Genomic DNA, 19778 nt, shown 5'->3' on the forward strand with positions numbered 1-19778 from the left:
TACATGTGTACAGCAGATTGCACTGTATACAGGATGTTACACTGTATAAGGTTTGGTACAGTGTATCAGGGGTGATTACATGTGTACATCAGATTGCACTGTATACAGGATGTTACACTGTATAAGGTTTGGTACAATGTATCAGGGGTGATTACATGTGTACAGCAGATTGCACTGTATACAGGATGTTACACTGTATAAGGTTTGGTACAGTGTATCAGGGGGTGATTAGATGTGTACAGCAGATTGCTCTGTATACAGGACGTTACACTGTATAAGGTTTGGTACAGAGTATCAGGGGGTGATTACATGTGTACAGCAGATTGCACTGTATACAGGATGTTACACTGTATAAGGTTTGGTACAGTGTATCAGGGGTGATTACATGTGTACAGCAGATTGCACTGTATACAGGATGTTACACTGTATAAGGTTTGGTACAGTGTATCAGGGGTGATTACATGTGTACATCAGATTGCACTGTATACAGGATGTTACACTGTATAAGGTTTGGTACAATGTATCAGGGGTGATTACATGTGTACAGCAGATTGCACTGTATACAGGATGTTACACTGTATAAGGTTTGGTACAGTGTATCAGGGGGTGATTAGATGTGTACAGCAGATTGCTCTGTATACAGGACGTTACACTGTATAAGGTTTGGTACAGAGTATCAGGGGGTGATTACATGTGTACAGCAGATTGCACTGTATACAGGATGTTGCACTGTATAAGGTTTGGTACAGTGTATCAGGGGGTGATTACATGTGTACAGCAGATTGCTCTGTATACAGGATGTTACACTGTATAAGGTTTGGTACAGTGTATCAGGGGTGATTACATGTGTACAGCAGATTACTCTGTATACAGGATGTTACACTGTATTAGGTTTGGTACAGTGTATCAGGGGGTGATTACATGTGTACAGCAGATTGCTCTGTATACAGGATGTTACACTGTATAAGGTTTGGTACAGTGTATCAGGGAGTGATTACATGTGTACAGCAGATTGCTCTGTATACAGGATGTTACACTGTATAAGGTTTGGTACAGTGTATCAGGGGTGATTACATGTGTAGAGCAGATTGCACCGTATACAGGATGTTGCATTGTATAAGGTTTGGTACAGTGTATCAGGGGTGATTACATGTGTACAGAAGATTGCACTGTATACAGGATGTTACACTGTATAAGGTTTGGTACAGTGTATCAGGGGTGATTACATGTGTACAGCAGATTGCACTGTTTACAGGATGTTACACTGTATAAGGTTTGGTACAGTGTATCAGGGGGTGATTACATGTGTACAGCAGATTGCACTGTATAAAGTTTGGTACAGTGTATCAGGGGTGATTACATGTGTACAGCAGATTGCTCTGTATACAGGATGTTACACTGTATAAGGTTTGGTACAGTGTATCAGGGGGTGATTACATGTGTACAGCAGATTGCACTGTATAAGGTTTGGTACAGTGTATCGGGTGATTACATGTGTAGAGCAGATTGCACTGTATACAGGATGTTGCACTGTATAAGGTTTGGTACAGTGTATCAGGGGGTGATTACTTGTGTACAGCAGATTGCTCTGTATTCAGGATGTTACACTGTATAAGGTTTGGTACAGTGTATCAGGGGTGATTACATGTGTACAGCAGATTGCACTGTTTACAGGATGTTACACTGTATAAGGTTTGGTACAGTGTATCAGGGGGTGATTACATGTGTACAGCAGATTGCACTGTATAAAGTTTGGTACAGTGTATCAGGGGTGATTACATGTGTACAGCAGATTGCTCTGTATACAGGATGTTACACTGTATAAGGTTTGGTACAGTGTATCAGGGGTGATTACATGTGTACAGCAGATTGCTCTGTATACAGGATGTTACACTGTATAAGGTTTGGTACAGTGTATCAGGGGTGATTACATGTGTACAGCAGATTGCTCTGTATACAGGATGTTGCACTGTATAAGGTTTGGTACAGTGTATCAGGGGTGATTACATGTGTACAGCAGATTGCTCTGTATACAGGATGTTACACTGTATAAGGTTTGGTACAGTGTATCAGGGGTGATTACATGTGTACAGCAGATTGCTCTGTATACAGGATGTTACACTGTATAAGGTTTGGTACAGTGTATCAGGGGTGATTACATGTGTACAGCAGATTGCTCTGTATACAGGATGTTACACTGTATAAGGTTTGGTACAGTGTATCAGGGGTGATTACATGTGTACAGCAGATTGCTCTGTATACAGGATGTTACACTGTATAAGGTTTGGTACAGTGTATCAGGGGTGATTACATGTGTACAGCAGATTGCTCTGTATACAGGATGTTGCACTGTATAAGGTTTGGTACAGTGTATCAGGGGTGATTACATGTGTACAGCAGATTGCATCGCTTGCTCTTCCTGCACCTCCTGGGAAATTACTAAAACCCTATGCACCTTCTTCCTGCCATCGGCCGCAGGCTGTCACATTGCATTGAGCTTGTGACATTGTGTCAGTGGGTGGCCCTGGATTTGGCACCAGGAGTGGGCACAGGAAGAGGAGGAGAGAGGAGGAGGAGGAGGAGAGATGGACAGGAGGAGGCAGCAGGAGGGGGAGGACTGCACGGGAACAATGGCTGAGGATTACAGGGACCTGGCCGGGCCTTCTCCATGTCACTGACTGCTGCTTCATGCCACTGACTTTCTGCCCTCCACACTCAGGGTGAGCCGGGGCTCCGCATGCTGCAGGCACCGGGGTGGGCCGGGAGTCGTGCTGCAGTCATTCCCAGCAAACAACAAGAGCAGTGCATTGTGGGGGAAGGATTGCAGGAGAGCTGGGGATTAGGATGGTGGATACAGGAATAGCAGAGACCCGGGGCTGATCCCTGCCGGGTGCGGAGGAATGGCAGAGACCCGGGGCTGATCCCTGCCGGGTGCAGAGGAATGGCAGAGACCCGGGGCTGATCCCTGCCGGGTGCGGAGGAGTAGCAGAGACCCGGGGCTGATCCCTGCCGGGTGCAGAGGAATGGCAGAGACCCGGGGCTGATCCCTGCCGGGTGCGGAGGAATGGCAGAGACCCGGGGCTGATCCCTGCCGGGTGCGGAGGAATGGCAGAGACCCGGGGCTGATCCCTGCCGGGTGCGGAGGAATGGCAGAGACCCGGGGCTGATCCCTGCCGGGTGCGGAGGAATGGCAGAGACCCGGGGCTGATCCCTGCCGGGTGCGGAGGAATGGCAGAGACCCGGGGCTGATCCCTGCCGGGTGCGGAGGAATGGCAGAGACCCGGGGCTGATCCCTGCCGGGTGCGGAGGAACGGCAGAGACCCGGGGCTGATCCCTGCCGGGTGCGGAGGAACGGCAGAGACCCGGGGCTGATCCCTGCCGGGTGCGGAGGAATGGCAGAGACCCGGGGCTGATCCCTGCCGGGTGCGGAGGAACGGCAGAGACCCGGGGCTGATCCCTGCCGGGTGCGGAGGAGTAGCAGAGACCCGGGGCTGATCCCTGCCGGGTGCGGAGGAGTGGCAGAGACCCGGGGCTGATCCCTGCCGGGTGCGGAGGAATGGCAGAGACCCGGGGCTGATCCCTGCCGGGTGCGGAGGAATGGCAGAGACCCGGGGCTGATCCCTGCCGGGTGCGGAGGAATGGCAGAGACCCGGGGCTGATCCCTGCCGGGTGCGGAGGAACGGCAGAGACCCGGGGCTGATCCCTGCCGGGTGCGGAGGAACGGCAGAGACCCGGGGCTGATCCCTGCCGGGTGCGGAGGAACGGCAGAGACCCGGGGCTGATCCCTGCCGGGTGCGGAGGAACGGCAGAGACCCGGGGCTGATCCCTGCCGGGTGCGGAGGAACGGCAGAGACCCGGGGCTGATCCCTGCCGGGTGCGGAGGAACGGCAGAGACCCGGGGCTGATCCCTGCCGGGTGCGGAGGAACGGCAGAGACCCGGGGCTGATCCCTGCCGGGTGCGGAGGAACGGCAGAGACCCGGGGCTGATCCCTGCCGGGTGCGGAGGAACGGCAGAGACCCGGGGCTGATCCCTGCCGGGTGCGGAGGAACGGCAGAGACCCGGGGCTGATCCCTGCCGGGTGCGGAGGAACGGCAGAGACCCGGGGCTGGTCCCTGCCGGGTGCGGAGGAACGGCAGAGACCCGGGGCTGGTCCCTGCCGGGTGCGGAGGAACGGCAGAGACCCGGGGCTGGTCCCTGCCGGGTGCGGAGGAACGGCAGAGACCCGGGGCTGGTCCCTGCCGGGTGCGGAGGAACGGCAGAGACCCGGGGCTGGTCCCTGCCGGGTGCGGAGGAACGGCAGAGACCCGGGGCTGGTCCCTGCCGGGTGCGGAGGAACGGCAGAGACCCGGGGCTGGTCCCTGCCGGGTGCGGAGGAACGGCAGAGACCCGGGGCTGGTCCCTGCCGGGTGCGGAGGAACGGCAGAGACCCGGGGCTGGTCCCTGCCGGGTGCGGAGGAACGGCAGAGACCCGGGGCTGGTCCCTGCCGGGTACGGAGGAACGGCAGAGACCCGGGGCTGGTCCCTGCCGGGTGCGGAGGAACGGCAGAGACCCGGGGCTGGTCCCTGCCGGGTGCGGAGGAACGGCAGAGACCCGGGGCTGATCGGTTTTGGCCGCTGCGGACCCGCAGCAGTTTTAGCTGCGGTGTACAGTACCATTCAAATGAATGGTAAAAAAAAAAACGCTGTGTAGACGTTGCGGAAAAATCCACGCGGATTTGCTGCGGTTTTGAAACCGCAGAAAGAATTGACATGTCAATTCTTTCTGCGGAATTCGCAGCGGGTTCCTATCTCCACCATTGTGGAGATGGTGAATCCGCAGGACCAAACTGCAGGCAAAACCGCAGATAATCCGAAGGTCTTTTGACTAGCGGTTTATCTGCGGTTTTTGCAAAATCCGTGCGGATTCCGCAGGGTCTGCACACACCCTTACAGGGGCAAAGTCCGATTAGGCCTCTTTCACACTTCCGTTTTTTACAATCAGTCACAATCCGCCAGGTTTTGAAAAAAAACGGATCCTCAATTTTTTTTTGAGGATCCATTTTTTTCCCATTGACTTGCATTAATGGCGGATTGTGACGGATTGCTGTCCGTTACATCCGTTTTTTGTGAGGATCCGCCAAAAGTTGCTGTCCGTCACCATCCTCAAAAATTTCAAAACGGAGCTTGTAACGTTTTTTTCTCTGGCGGATCCTGCAAACACTGATTTAACTCGAATTTCTTTCTGGGTGCCGGACAAAAAAAATAAAAATTCTCTCTCTCTCTCTCTCTCTCTCTCTCTCTCTCTCTCTCTCTCTCTCTCTCTCTCTCTCTCTCTCTCTCTCTCTCTCTCTCTCTCTCTCTCTCTCTCTCTCTCTCTCTCTCTCTCTCTCTCTCCCAGCGATTCCTTTAAATTTCTTCATTTTCAGGATCCGTCTAAAAACGGATCCTGTGCCATCCGTTCACATCAGTTTAGAACGGATCCGCTTGTCTGCCTTTTTGGCGGATTATAACTGATGCAAAAAACTGAAGTGTGAAAGAGGCCTTAGGGTGGTGTTGAGAGATGCAAGGGACGACAGGGCTAAATAAATTCTGGTGGACTGCTGCTAGCTCACCTTATGATGGCTATAGGATTTGGCTTGTGACTCCGCATAGGAATAGCAGAGATGAGGTAGTGATGGTACTCATCATGGTGGGATAATACTTCTCCTGTTTAGTATCAGAAGCCCCCATAGATAAAGGTGGGCAAAGGTATGGCAGACACTGTCTGGACCTGTCAATTTACCATTTTACCATAGCATAGTAGGACAGGCTCCCTTTAAAGGGGTTGTCCTGTTGAGCACCCTGATATTTAAAAGAAGCAGGAGCACCAGGAGACTGCCCGTCAGTCATACAGTTAGTCTGAAGTGGCTGATTACTGGGAGCAATAAATTGCACTCCACTGAATAGCATATGGATGTACTGTTACATGATAGCATTACTGTCCATTCAATATCCCCCTGACTGCTGTAGAGTAGCTAAACTTTTACAGAATTTTGTAGGCCCTTTAATTCTGATCAGATCGATGAGGGTCCAGGTTCTGAGACCTCTTTGAAGGGCGCAGCTGCAGGCAGGAGGGCACTGAGCGGAGTACGGAGTCAGTGGGAACTCTGTGCCCTCCTGCCTTCGAAGCTGTTCACTTCTAAGAAGTCTTTTGAGTGATAGGTGGGGACCTCAGGACCCAGACCCCCATCCATCTGCACAGAACTAAAGGGCCTACAACAGCTAAAAAATCCAAAAGTTTCGTTACTCCTGAAAATATATCTCTTGCTTTACATAATATCCTCTAACATCACCCTGCCCATATCTGCCCTGCTCCCTTCTCTGTGGCAGTGTATTGCTTGTGAATGGTCTGATGATGCTTATCGTCAGCAGATTATAACCATTCATTAAAAATGCAGAAATAAAGATCTGATTGCAGCAGAACATATGGCTTATGAGCCGCACTCGCACGTTTAACTCCTCCGCTCGAGCCCCTGCCAGTCATATCCGTAGAGAAAGCAAGAAGTAAATCACAGCGCTCCACCAATTGCACCAACACCAGGGCCGGTCCTACCCTATAGGAGTGAGCAGGGATCACAGCAGTCAGGGCTACTCCCGTTCACTTCTACCGGAGTGTGGATCAATATGGCAGTAGTGGAGGATCCTGACTGATTCAGCTGCTTCCAATCCCAGTCTAAGCCCAGTGACCAACTCCTACAAAAGTTCTGGTGGCCTTGGAGTTTCAGCTGAGTGATTTGAGAGACTTTCAGGTTTTGACCTCCTGCTTTTAGACGTTATAGTTCTTGTCATATTAGGAATTTCCAGGGCAACATGGCGGAATGTCCATCACCATCAGGAATGCTCTTACGATTGCTGGGCAAATGTCTCCAAGTTTAAAGATGGTCTACACTTCAAGAGCTTCCTTTTTTTGGAAGTTCTGACCATTTGATCATTTCTCAAAATGTCTGATCATTAGTAATGCTCGTGTTTTCCACCAAATATGTTTGGAAGGACCACAAAGTAGTTAGATAACCTATATTCTCCACTTTCAGCTGACAGCCATGGACCGGATGAAGAAAATCAAGAGGCAGCTCTCCATGACCCTTCGGGGTGGAAGGACCACGGTAAAAAGCCCTGGAGACCACTCCGAGCAGATCACTAATGAAGACAATGGGAGCAGTGATAATGGTAAGTCCCCACCTCCTCCCCTAAGGATCATGGAGGAAAGGATGGACCTGATGGGTGAGAGTACCCAGGTGAGTGTGTGGTAGTTGACATCTGTGTTTTGTTTTTTATTGGTGTGATTATATCCACCGTCAATCAAGATGTTTGGTGAGGACCTTAGAAACCATTTTTGGTGACAGTTTGATAGGAAGGGGTGGTGTGTGATCAGGCTGTGGGGCCAACGGTCCCGTAATATCTTAGGATAGGTTATAAAGGTTCATCTGTGTGCTAGGTGAGAGGCCCACCATTGTCACATATGCAGGACGCCCTGGTTGACCTTGAGAACATTCTTTTTGGGACATTTGTAGTTCTCTCCATTGGGGTAGAGCCCAGTTACAGGTTTATTCCATGGGACTACAGGTCCTAATACTCCACCAGAGATAGTGGTAGCGTTGGTACCTCTGGAGGTCGTCCTTCAGGCATCTTGACCTTGGAATGGTTTTGGACTTTGGTCTCTCTCAGCCTCATCCTTGCTGCAGTGGAGATTGAGGGTCAATAGGAAGCCCTATAGGATTTTATCACCCCATTAGGCAGGAGGCCAATTAATGAAGCTGGCGCCAGGTAGGTGAGGGTCTGCGCCCCCTGGTGGTAGATTTCACCCATTTCTTACTGGAAGCCTCACTGGTGAGTGCTCGCTTTGCATGCTGCTGGTTTTTGGGTTGAAATCTGGGGATTTTCTTTTTGGCCTTTTTACTTTTTGTTCCTTTTTGTTGAATCTGTATGATTTATTTTCCTTTTTTACGTTAATTTATTCTTCCCTTGCTGTCTTTTCCCTTCTTCTCCGGCACCTTTCCCCCCTGAATTTGTCATTTCTGTCTTGTTTTCCCCCCATTTTGTTCCTTTCGCCATGGCTTCCTTGCCATCATCCATGCTCCATGCTTCCTTTTGGTTTCCATATTTCCTGTCCGCCTCTTTCCCATCCTCCTGTGGTTCTTATTCTGGATCTCTGCCCATTCTACCCCATTCTTGCCCTGCCTTTCACCCTACCTGTTGTCCTGAACCCCCCCCCCCCCCCCTCAGAGCCCATCGTCCGAAATGGGAGAAGCCTTTCGTCCCACAGCATGCAATCCTTCCTGCACCACTACACCGCCAGCTCCTTCCAAAAGCCGCCCATCCCCCGGCCGCACAGTGCCGTCTGCCGGAGCCTCAGCTCTTACCTGAACCGGAGCAGCCGACTAGGTACGTGTGTGCACCAGCAGCCCGAGCGTGCAAAGCCGCCGCACCAGGCCTGTGAGCGCACACCCAGCTGTGTGTCCTTTTCTGCAAAGATCCTCACTATAGTCAATACCTCTGCTTCCTGTCAATTAATTACTTTTTTAATGCCTCTCATAGCTGAATGTTTGTTACAGTGTTACCAATCCTCTGTGAGCTGAACACATGGAGACACATACAATGTACCAGTGGAGGTCAAAGGGATTGCAAGGAACAGTTTATTTTACATTCAGAGCGTTTAAGCCTATTTCTACTTTCATGCAGCAGAGGGTTTGCTGCAATGTATCAGTATAAACAGTAGAGTTGAGCAAAAAGATACGTGGCCACTCGGTGGTCTATGGCCACTGGACCAGAGTCCTGCAAACTGCTCTTACGTGCCAGCAAGTCACGTAGTCCCGGTTCCTCTTCATCATTGTGGTGTGATGCTGCACCGACCCTACCAGTCAGAAGAGGTGTAGGGTATGGAGGAAGTCCACAAGGCTCTGGTTTTGTAGCCATCATGGCTGCTGGACAAGGGTCTTTTGAATCCTTTTTTTCCGCCCCCTAGAGCTGCGTTTGATATACAACATATAACAGAACAAAAAATATTATTTCTACTTGGAAACTGTCAACAAGTTGCTGTTGATCGATCTGGGATTCTTATTACATGGCCCTCGTGGACAGTCATGTAATATACAGTAATGCCGCAGCCCACCTTCAGTTTTTGTAGCCTTATTTGGCCATGTATAATGTGAATTCCGGTTCCTCCTGTCTCAGGTCCTAGGAGCCTTTGAGTGTATTGTGGGGGTAGTCAGGTATTAGGGTTTGTCACATGCATGTACCTGCCGTTGTGAATCCTCGCTCCTAGTTGAAATATCTTCTTGTACAATATGGCTGCTGCCTGCCGTTGTGACCAGAGATGCCATCGCTCACAGCAGCCATATTTATGTTGAACGCCTGTATGTGACGGAAAACTAAACAGGAACTACATAACAGCATGTTGCTGTTTGGAAACCGTCAGCAAGGAGCTGTTGACTAATCTTGGGATATTCATTTCCATATCCCCCTGCTGTGTTGTTTTGTGGTGCTTTTCTCTGCTCCTCTCTACTCTGCATTAGTCGCCTGCTGTTTTTGCTAACTTACCTTTGCCCCACGTCCTCTGTGGCATAATCATTGGGCTTGCAATACACTATGCAGTGTCGTTACCATTGCATCGCGCACTGCTGCCATCCCACCCATCCTAACGTAATGCATCGTCCACATGGTTTACTTTGCATTCATCCTTCTTGCTTTGTGACTGCAGTCATCATTCCAGACCCTCTGAAACGATATCCAATTTCCCTGACCTCCAGCACCAGATTTAAAGGGGAACTCTAGTTTTAATTATAATATTGTGGATACCTTTCCCCAAAAGTCATCCTTTTAACTTTGGGTGGTAGTTTATAATGTATCCAACTCCCCATGTGTGACAAACCTGCTCCCTTTGTCTAGAGATTGTACATGAAGACCTGAAAATGGGCTCCGATGGGGAGAGCGATCAGGCGTCTGGCTCTTCTGATGAAGTTCAGTCCCCAGTCCGGGTCAGGATGAGGAACAACGTCGCGCGGAAAATATCCACCGAGGTAAAACGCTCTGTCCTGGACGTATCCTCATCCTTGTTAATTAGATGTTTGGTTGCCAGCCAGTATGGCCACCCTTACAGTTCTATAGGGGGTCTTAGTAATCTACATTAGCTCTAATTCTCGGGGTGTCTTGTAAAAAAATAAACATGTGAATTTGGGAAAATTCACTTATTGTAATTATTTCTAATTGGAAACTGTCAACAAGTTGTTAACGGTTCTTACTACATGCACTTCCAGACAAAAATGCATTAGAAAGTTCTGCATTGGCTTCTATTCTATGCGTGTCTTAAAAAAAGAGATGCAAATTTTGAAAAATTCACGTGGTATTAAAAAAAAGGGTGTGTACTTAAAAACTGTCAACAAAATGCTGTTGATGGATCTGGGTTTATTAAATGACTTCCAGGACTTTTCATGTATTTAGATCGGCTCTAATTCTGGGTGTGTCTTGTGAAAAGAGAGCTACACATTTGAGAAAATTCACCTAGCACAATTGTTTATATTTCTAATCTGTTGACAAGGTGCTGTTGACGGATCTGATATTCTTACTACATGCCCTCCCGTACAATCGTGTATTAGAAAGTTTTACATTGGCTCTTAAAATAGGAGTGTCTTGTAAAAAGAGATTTGTGAATTTGGGTAAATTCACCAAGTGTAACCCAAAAAAGGTTTGCACTTGGAAACTGTCAACAAGTTGCTGTTGATGGATCAGGAATTATTAAATGCTCTACTGGACATTTATGTATTAGAAAGGTTTACATTTGCTCTAATTATAGGGGTGCCTTGTAAAAAGAGATATGCGAATTTGGAAAATTACCGTAGCTTAGTGTAATTGTTTCTACTTGGAAACTGTTAACAAGTTGCCATTGACTGATCTGGATTATTAAATGCTTTTCTGGATAGTTATATTAGAAAGATCTACACTGGCTCTAATTCTAAGGTTGTCTTGTAAAAATAGATATGCAAATTTGGAAAATTCACCTAGTGTAATTGTTTCTACTTGGAAACTGTCAACAAGTTGCTTTTGACGGATATGTTACTCTTACAACATGCCCTTCTGGACAGCGCTCTCAAGTATAATGAGAGATGCAAATTTGGGAATATTTTCCCACTGTAACCTAGAATGAATATTGTTTCTACTTGAAAACTGTGGAAAAGTTGATGTTGACGGATCTGGAATTCTTATTACATGCCCTCCTGTACAGTCGTGTATTAGAAAGTTGTTGCACATCCCAACTTCAGCCTTTTGTAGCCACATTTCGTTGTAGCCAAGGATCCCTTTAAGTCTGAGTGTCATTTTTACTCCAGGATGTAAATAAGCGCCTGTCCCTCCCAGCCGATATCCGTCTTCCTGAGGGCTACCTTGAGAAACTGGCCCTGAGTAGCCCACCGTTTGATAAACCTTTGAGCAGACGACTGAGGAGAGTGTCTCTGGTGAGTAACCCTGGAGCCTCGCACCTCCCCCCCATAATTGTAGCCCCCCCCCCCGATACTGATTCTTTAGTCTGTCAATGTCTTCTCTTGCAGTCGGAGATTGGTTTTGGGAAGTTGGAAACCTATGTCAAATTAGACAAACTGGGAGAGGTGAGCAAACTAGTCTGTACTGGATTTAAAGAGGTAGTCCATGATTGGAAAAGCAGCCCCATACCTTTCTCCATGGGCTGTCTGGTATTGCAGCACAATTCTATTCACTTTAATAGGAGCTAATCTGCAGTATCACAAACTACCTGAGGATAGGGGTAGCACTGTTTTTGTACTTCTAGGCAATTCTTTTAACTTGAGCAATATGGGAGGAGACATAAGAGACATTGATCCTTTAACTACACCCCATTTTTCTTCTTTCTCAGGGTACTTATGCCACTGTTTACAAGGGCCGGAGCAAGCTGACGGAGAACCTGGTGGCTCTTAAAGAGATTCGCCTGGAACATGAAGAAGGTGCACCATGTACAGCCATTCGGGAAGGTAGGTATCAAGGAGCGAGCCATAGATATTCATGACAGCACTAACATTGGGCTCCATCCATATTTCCGGGGGTAGCTGCTGGGTGGGGGGCTAAAAGATGACCTCTGTCTAAGAAGAGTGGCCTCTTTATTACTCCAATACATAGCTCTCTTCAAAACCAGAGGGCGCTTTATGAGAGATGTGATGATGACATCAGATGCAAAGCTTTATGGGTAACAGTTGCTCCCGCCCCCCCCTCCCCGTGTCTCAAGGGTCCCAAAGTCCCTTTGCTACATAAGACACCCTGTTACAGATGGTTTTTTTGGGTGCAGGAGCTTCTTCTCTGGGTACCATCCTCCATTGATAAAAGTGGCAGAGCTCTGACATCTCACTAACTTTACTTCTTTGGTGATTGATGTCTCATTTTATTTTCCCTTCTGAACAGCTTTAAACATGAGGGCCCCGTTACATATTTTGTATTGGAGTACAGGAGCTTCTCCTCTAGGCATTACCCTCCAATGATGCTAGTAAAAGGGCCAGAGCACTGACGACCTCTGGTATTTCATTATTGCAGACTGATCTCTCTCATCTTAGTTTCCCTTCTGAAGGACTTTAAACATGCGGGCACAATTGCAGATTTTGTATTAGGGTGCTGGAGCTTCTTCTCTGGGCATCACCGTCCACTGATGCTAGTAGAAAGGGCAAAGCTCCGATGTCTCATGGACTGTCCGTCATTGCTGACTGATTTTCTTTCTCATCTTAGTTTCCCTTCTGAAGGACTTGAAACATGCAAATATTGTAACTCTGCACGATATTATCCACACGGAGAGGACCTTGACTCTCGTCTTCGAGTATCTGGTGAGTTGGGGGAGAGGGGACACGCTTTTGGAAATCAAGTATATACTCTTGGTAGATGGCTATATGAACACAGTGGATGGTTGTTTCTTAGTTCTTACGTTTCCAGCGTGCTTTCGCTGACATTTTGCTTGTGCAGCTGCAGGTTCAGAGTTCAGTGGGTGTTCCCTGTGAGGCTTCCTAAGCTCATCCATTTTTCTCTATGCATTATACTATTTTCAGAGTTGCTTGATTTTTAATTTTAGATGTATTGCAGTAATTACGATTTTTGCAGACTACACACTCTGAATGGTCATCTTTTATACTGATATATGATAATTTTTTATTTTCGTTTTACTCCAATCAGGACAAAGATTTAAAACAGTATCTGGACGATTGTGGGAACTTAATAAACCTTCACAACGTCAAGGTGAGCTTAATGGCCTCTTATCGAATCTGTGCAATCTCAGTTATATAAGTGGCAGCCATAGGCTAATTAATGCTAGACAGATGTCAGATGGGTGGTGCACACCTCCAAGCTCCACCCAGAGTGGCTAATTTGTGTATTGCTCTTCTGACACTGCAGGTTCAGAGCTCAGTGGGTGTTCCCTGTAAAGCTGCTTTATGCATCTCTTCTCCTTTCCTCCACTCCATGCTATGCGCTGAATGTTTTGTGTCCACCCTTTCCCTCTCGCACAATGACATGGTTGTTCAAGAGAGTATTTGTGAAGGAAAAAGGCTCACAGGAGTTTAGTGCAGGGTAAACACCCTGAAGCATGTGACCTGAGTGTCCTTCTAGGTTAGCAAGTGTCAGAGAGATATCGGTACATGACCAGACTGCACAAGATTTGTTTGTAGTCTCTAACCATGGGAACACAGGTCAGCAAAGGAGCTGTATACACAAAACAGTGGTAGGCTTATTTTTGCTCTTCCAACTTTTGTGATGGCTAAACTTTTGGTTGAAGTAACAGCGTCCTCTTTCCATAGCTTTTTCTTTTCCAGCTTCTTCGAGGTCTGTCGTACTGTCACCGGCGTAAGGTCCTGCACCGAGACCTCAAGCCGCAGAACTTACTGATCAATGAAAAGGGGGAGCTGAAACTCGCTGACTTTGGTGAGGAAACCCCTTACCCCCTCTATCGGTGTGTCATCGCACCCCTACACTTTACATGGGAAGTGAACTGATGTGGTATCTTTCCGCAGGCCTGGCACGAGCCAAATCTATCCCCACAAAAACCTACTCCAATGAAGTGGTTACTTTGTGGTACAGACCACCAGATATTCTTCTGGGGTCCACAGAATACTCCACCCAAATCGACATGTGGTAAGTAACGTAAACAGCCGGTGGAAATACGAGACGGGGAGGAGGGAGATGCGGCTGCATGCTGTGAAAATGGACAGGTAGCAGTAGAGGGAAGGGGGATCGATATTATCCTGGACACTAAATCTACGGTCTGGTTCTCACTATTGCTCTCTGTTATCTGCTCTGCATTCTCTAGGGGCGTCGGATGCATCTTTTATGAGATGGTCACAGGGCGACCACTTTTCCCAGGATCCACTGTGGAAGAACAGCTGCACTTTATTTTTCGGATACTCGGTAATTATCAAAATTCGGACTTGAAGACTCATCTGATACAATGATAATGGGGGAGGGGTAAAGTCCATAGAAATGGCTTACTGATGCATTTTTAGGTGCGTCAGTAACCGTAGATATGTATTGTGTGATATCTCAAGGTTTCTATAATCTGGCATGTTAGCTGCCGGATTACCAGATGTTCTGTATTATCAGACTAAAGAGATGGGGGAGATACAAAGTACAGGTGTGTATTTACAATGAAGGTCCAGCCATCTTGAGGGATAGATGGAGATAGTGAATGGGCTACACATGCACACTTAGAATGACTTTGATTAGTGAATGTGATAGGCCGCTCTGAACAACTGTGTTTTGAGGGAGCGCCTAAAACTGTGCAACTTGTGGATGGTCCTAATTTCTTGGGGTAGAGTATTCCAGAGGATTGGCGCAGCGCGGGACAAGTCTTGGAGTTGGGAGTGGGAGGTACGGATTAGTGTGGAGGTTAGTCGAAAGTCGTTTGCTGCGCTCTGCAATCGGCTAGGCCGATAGACAGAAATGAGGGAGGGGGCCGCTGCACTGTGGAGAGCTTTGTGGGTGATAACAAGTACTCTGAATTGGATCCTATAATGAATGGGCAGCCAGTGTAACGACTGGAGAAGAGCGGACACGTCTGAGTACCGATTAGCCAGATGGACGACCTTGGCTGCTGTATGAAGGATGGACTGGAGAGGGGAAAGTCGAGTGAGGGGTGAGGCCAATTAATAGAGCATTTCAATAGTCCAGGTGGGAGTGGATCAAGGCGACATTAAGGCTGTGTGCACATGGTGCGATTTTTAAGCGTTTTTGCCTCAATTTTCACTGCGAAAACGCTTAAACACATTCAGAACGCACTCCATGCATTCCTATGGGATTCTGCACATGCTGTGATAATGCTGCAAAACTTTTCCACGGCGGAATCGCATCGCGGAAAAAAACACAGCATGCTCATTCTTTTTGCGGAATCGCCACAATTCCTAAAAGAATTGCCGCAATTCCGCACCCATAGGAATGCATGAGATCCGCTTACTTCCCACATGTGCCTATGCCCACCATGCACAAAGTGAGCGGCTCATGTGCGGATGGTACCCACGGTGTGGAGGAGAGGAGACTGTCCTCCAGGCCCTGGGAACCATATCCCTGTAAATAAAAAAATAAAAAATCGGGTTATACGTCACCTTCCGGCAACCCGCGCAGCCTTCCCGGGCCTCAGCAATGCTTCCGTTCCCAGTAATGCCTTGCGAGACCTTTGATGACGTTGCGGTCCCGAAGTCCTCGCGAGACCGCTACAGCATCGCGAGACCGCGACGTCATCAAAGGTCTCGCAAGGCATTACTGGGAACGGGAGCATTGCTGAGGCCCGGGAAGGCTGCGCGGGACGCCAGAAGGGGAATATAACCGATATTTTTTTTTTTTTAACATTATATCTTTTACTATTGATGCCGCATAGGCAGCCTTAATAGTAAAAAGTTGGTCACACTCGTCAAACACTATGTTTGACACGTGTATCACATTCCAAGCAATGCTTCAAATTGCTTGGAAAGTGCTTGAATTTCGCACGCGAAAATCACGGGAAAAACGGGGGAAAAAAGTGCAAAAATCGCGGAAACAGACGCAAAAAAGAAACCGCACGTTCTTCCTGGGAAGAATTGTGTTTTTTTTCTGCATATGTGGGCACATAGCCTACGGGGTTTTTCTTGTTTCCATGGTGAGAAAAAGGGCGGATTCTAGAGATGTTCTTTAGGTGTAAGTGGCAAGAGCGGGCAAGAGATTGTATATGGGATGTGAAGGAGAGATTGGTGTCAAACATAACAGCCAGACAATGCGCCTGATGCCGGGGTGTTATTGTGGTGCCACCCACGGAGAAATGTCAGATTTAGGGAGGTTAGTAGACGGCGGGAGCAGAAGTTGTTCAGTTTTGGAGAGGTTGCGTTTCAGATAGAGGGCGGACATGATATTGGAGACTGCGGGTAGACAGTCACTGGCGTTCTGTAGTACAGCGGGGGGGTAAGGTCAGGGGATGACGTGTATAGTTTTGTGTCATCAGCATAAAGATGAAACCTGTAGAATGTAAGCCTGCAAGGGCAGGGTCCTCTTCCCTCTGTATCAGTCTGTGATTGTTCGTTTACTGTGATATCTGTAATTTGTATGTAAACCCTTCTCATGTGCAGCACCATGGAATCAATGGTGCTATAAATAATAATAATGAGTTTCTCCACTTAGGTACACCTACTGAAGAGACGTGGCCCGGGATCCTATCTAATGAAGAATTTAAATCCTACAACTACCCTAAATACTATCCAGACCCCATCCAGAAACATGCTGCCAGGTATGGGCCGTTTATGCCACCAGACCTCTGCCAATCTTGCCCCCATTTCCTCTAAATCAATGTCTTGTCTTCCAAAGGCTGGACACAGATGGAGCCAACCTTCTCTCCAAATTCCTTCAGGTCAGTGTGAATGTCATAGCATGCTGGGAGTTGTAGTTCCACAATTGCTAGAGCCTCAGGTCACAGACTATCGCCGTGGCTGATGCAGCAGATTGGCTGAAAGCTGCCATAGGATGCTAGGGGTCTTAGTTTCACAACTACCAGCAAAGCTCAAATTGCAGACCACTGTCATAGCTGGCTTAGTAGATTTCCAGGGCATGCTGGGTGTTGTAGTTTCACCATTGTTAGGAAGCTTCTGCTACATCCAGTGCTGCAGATAAGTTGCAGGCTGTCAGGCATTGCTGAGGGTTTTGGTTTCACAATCTCCAGAGCCTTAGGTGACACACTATTGCAATTGTCAGGGCATGCTGGGGATTGTAGTGTCACAACCAACAGACAGCTCCAGGCCACTGCTATAACTGGTGCTGATTCCATATTTCCACAGTTGGAAGGAAGGAGGAGGATCTCTGCAGAGGAAGCCATGAAACACTTATACTTCCAGGAACTGGGTGATCGGGTTGACAAGTTGCCAGACAGTAAGTACCATCATCTGCCCTAGCGCAGAGACCCTCTACCCTACAGCAGTACCGGGGCGATAGTCAGTATGGCCGCTAGTACATCTCACATGAGTGTCACAGCGGCAGTGGGCTAGGTGGAGGCTGTGTGCCATTCGGGACCCCCAGGCTGCAGCAGGAGATATTACATTTGTGCTTTTTTACCTCTGCAGCTACTTCCATCTTTGCACTGAAAGAGATACATCTGGAGGAAGAGAATAAGCTACGGCCGGCCTCAGAATCCGGTAAGACCCCATATAAGTAGGCTTTCTAGCAGCTGGGAACTGCACAAAATTATTCCATAAGATGCTTTGTGACAGCAAGCAGAGATCATGACATTGGTAAGAAACTGAAAATAGTGACTGTTTTTGTTTGCAGTTCACATACAGTCTCGTCGGCTCAGCCTTGTTCTTGGGTGAAGATGTGGAGGTCTGCAAGCGCATTGCTCTACAGCTGAAGGAGCCGGAGCCTGACTGCTCTCTGAGCCTGCAGTAGGTGGGCAAGTGAACATTAAGCAGTGCCAGCATGTGGCATCTACAATACCCATATTATCTTTCCTGTGGCCGTGCGGACACTTTGTGCTGATCTGCTGCTGTTCCTTCGGGGAGGTCTTTTTTGCCACCCTCCCGCCGTGTGTCATACCGTTCTGCCCCTGCCGAATGTCCCCTCCTTGCTCTCCCTTGCGTGCCCACCCTTCTTACTCTACTCCCAGGCGGACTAGGATGTGTTTAGTTTATCCTGAGGAGAGCTGATGACTTAACACAACATCCAGACTCGTCTAATGGCTTCCACTGGTGGAAACGGACCATCAGGAGGGCAAGCGATTTCCTGGACGGACTCTACTCTGGTAGGATAAAGGGGCTGGAGGAAGAACGTGGTGGAAATCTAGGGCCTAGGTGGTGGTGGAAGGGTGGTCAGCCTCTCCCCCACTGTATGAAAGTCTCCGCTCTCCTATTCTGGATGGCTTCAGGGGGATAGAAGACGTCGGCCGTGGTGTCAAGTCACTTTACTTTTCTCAGGAATTGCGATGCAGGGCTGTGCCTGAGGCAGGAGAATCAGTATTAAAGAGGGGGGCTTGTCTAGGAGACCCTACCAACTGTGTGCAGGTACCAAAGCTTAGCATTCCGCAGAGAACGGAAAGGATGAGAAGACTATATGCAACGTATGTCTCCTGCAGACCTTCCCTACTCTGATCCCTTTTAGTTTGCCACCCAGGGGAGGAGCAAGGAAAGGGCCCAAATCCCTCTTCCTGCTACATATCAGATGTATGAAAAACTATTAAAACCACGAACCAAACCCCGCCTGGTCCTTGCTTCCCTAAGGTGAGCCTGTAAAGTTTTTTTTCCAGGATTTTATCACAAAAACCTATGAACATTCATGGTGGAGGGGAAATGTCCTAAGCTAGGTTGTCTCTTATACACAAACCTGTTTTTAAAGTAAAACAACTTTGCACAGTGCAGGCAACTTACCGACTGCAGCAGAGCGGGCATGGTGTCCCGTCACCTGTGCGTCACACATGCAGTTGGCATTATCTAAACAATGGTTTGTAAAAGTATTCACCCCCCCCCCCCCCCCCTTTGCTATTGCTACCTTACAACCTGGAATTTTACTGGGTGTTTTTTTTTTTTTTTTGAGGGTTTGCGTCAGTTCATGTAAAGAACATGCCTACAACTGTTAACATTTGTTTTAATTGTGAAGCAAACAAATAGGACAAAACTGAAAACTACAGTGTGCTTAACTATTCACTCCCCTTTGTAGAGCCTCATTTCGCAGCAATTACAGCTGCAAGTCGCTTTGGATAAGTCCCTGAGTTTTCCCACATCTTGCCACTGGGATTTTTGCGTTCCTCAAGGCAAAAGCCGCAAAACAGCTCCTTCAATTAGATGGTTTCCTCTGGTGAACATCAATCTTCAAGTCTGACAACTAATTATCAATTAGTTTAAGGTCTGGGCTTTGCCTAGACCGCTACAAAACATTTACATGTTTCCCCGTAAACCACTCGAGTGTTGCTTTAGCAGTATGCTTTGGGCCATTGTCTTGATGGAAGGTTAACCTCTGTCAGTCTCAAATTTTCTCAAATCACTGACATAAGTTTTGCTCAAGAATATCCCTGTACTTCACACCAACCATTTACCTTGTCTTTGCTGCCAGCACCATGTTTCACTGTGAGGGTGGTGTTCTTGGGGTGATGAGCTGTGTTGGTTTGGCACCAGACATAGCATTTTACCTTTGTCGGCAAAAAGTTCAATGTTTGTCTCATCTGACCACAGCACCTTCCTCCATACATTTGTGGAGTCTCCCACATGTCTTTAAGTAAACTCAAATTGAGCCTTACAATTTGTGTGTAAGTAAAGGCATTTTTCTGCCCACTCTTGCACATAGG

The 19778-nt window shown here is 47.9% G+C and overlaps 1 protein-coding gene across 3 annotated transcripts; it reads left to right on the plus strand.

Moving 5' to 3' along the window:
- Nucleotides 1-2551: 2551 nt before the first annotated feature.
- CDK16 (cyclin dependent kinase 16) lies at nucleotides 2552-18691 on the plus strand. 3 transcript variants are annotated; one of them, XM_073541351.1, is made up of 17 exons: nucleotides 2552-2720; nucleotides 7051-7186; nucleotides 8243-8401; nucleotides 9905-10035; nucleotides 11341-11466; nucleotides 11560-11616; nucleotides 11880-11994; nucleotides 12737-12831; nucleotides 13175-13237; nucleotides 13795-13918; nucleotides 14008-14128; nucleotides 14304-14401; nucleotides 16637-16742; nucleotides 16820-16862; nucleotides 17287-17377; nucleotides 17569-17640; nucleotides 17774-18691. In XM_073541351.1, exons 2-17 carry the CDS (start codon nucleotides 7060-7062, stop codon nucleotides 17812-17814), a joined length of 1569 nt encoding a protein of 522 aa, XP_073397452.1. In that variant the 5' UTR covers nucleotides 2552-2720; nucleotides 7051-7059; the 3' UTR covers nucleotides 17815-18691. The 3 variants fall into 3 exon arrangements, with proteins under 3 accessions (XP_073397452.1, XP_073397453.1, XP_073397454.1); XM_073541352.1 differs by lacking the exon at nucleotides 8243-8401; XM_073541353.1 differs by lacking the exons at nucleotides 7051-7186; nucleotides 8243-8401.
- Nucleotides 18692-19778: the final 1087 nt, after the last annotated feature.

The sequence above is a fragment of the Dendrobates tinctorius genome, unplaced genomic scaffold, assembly GCF_039654945.1.
Source record: "Dendrobates tinctorius isolate UK_male_01 unplaced genomic scaffold, ASM3965494v1 ptg000120l, whole genome shotgun sequence".
In the NCBI taxonomy this organism is placed as follows: Eukaryota; Metazoa; Chordata; class Amphibia; order Anura; family Dendrobatidae; genus Dendrobates; species Dendrobates tinctorius.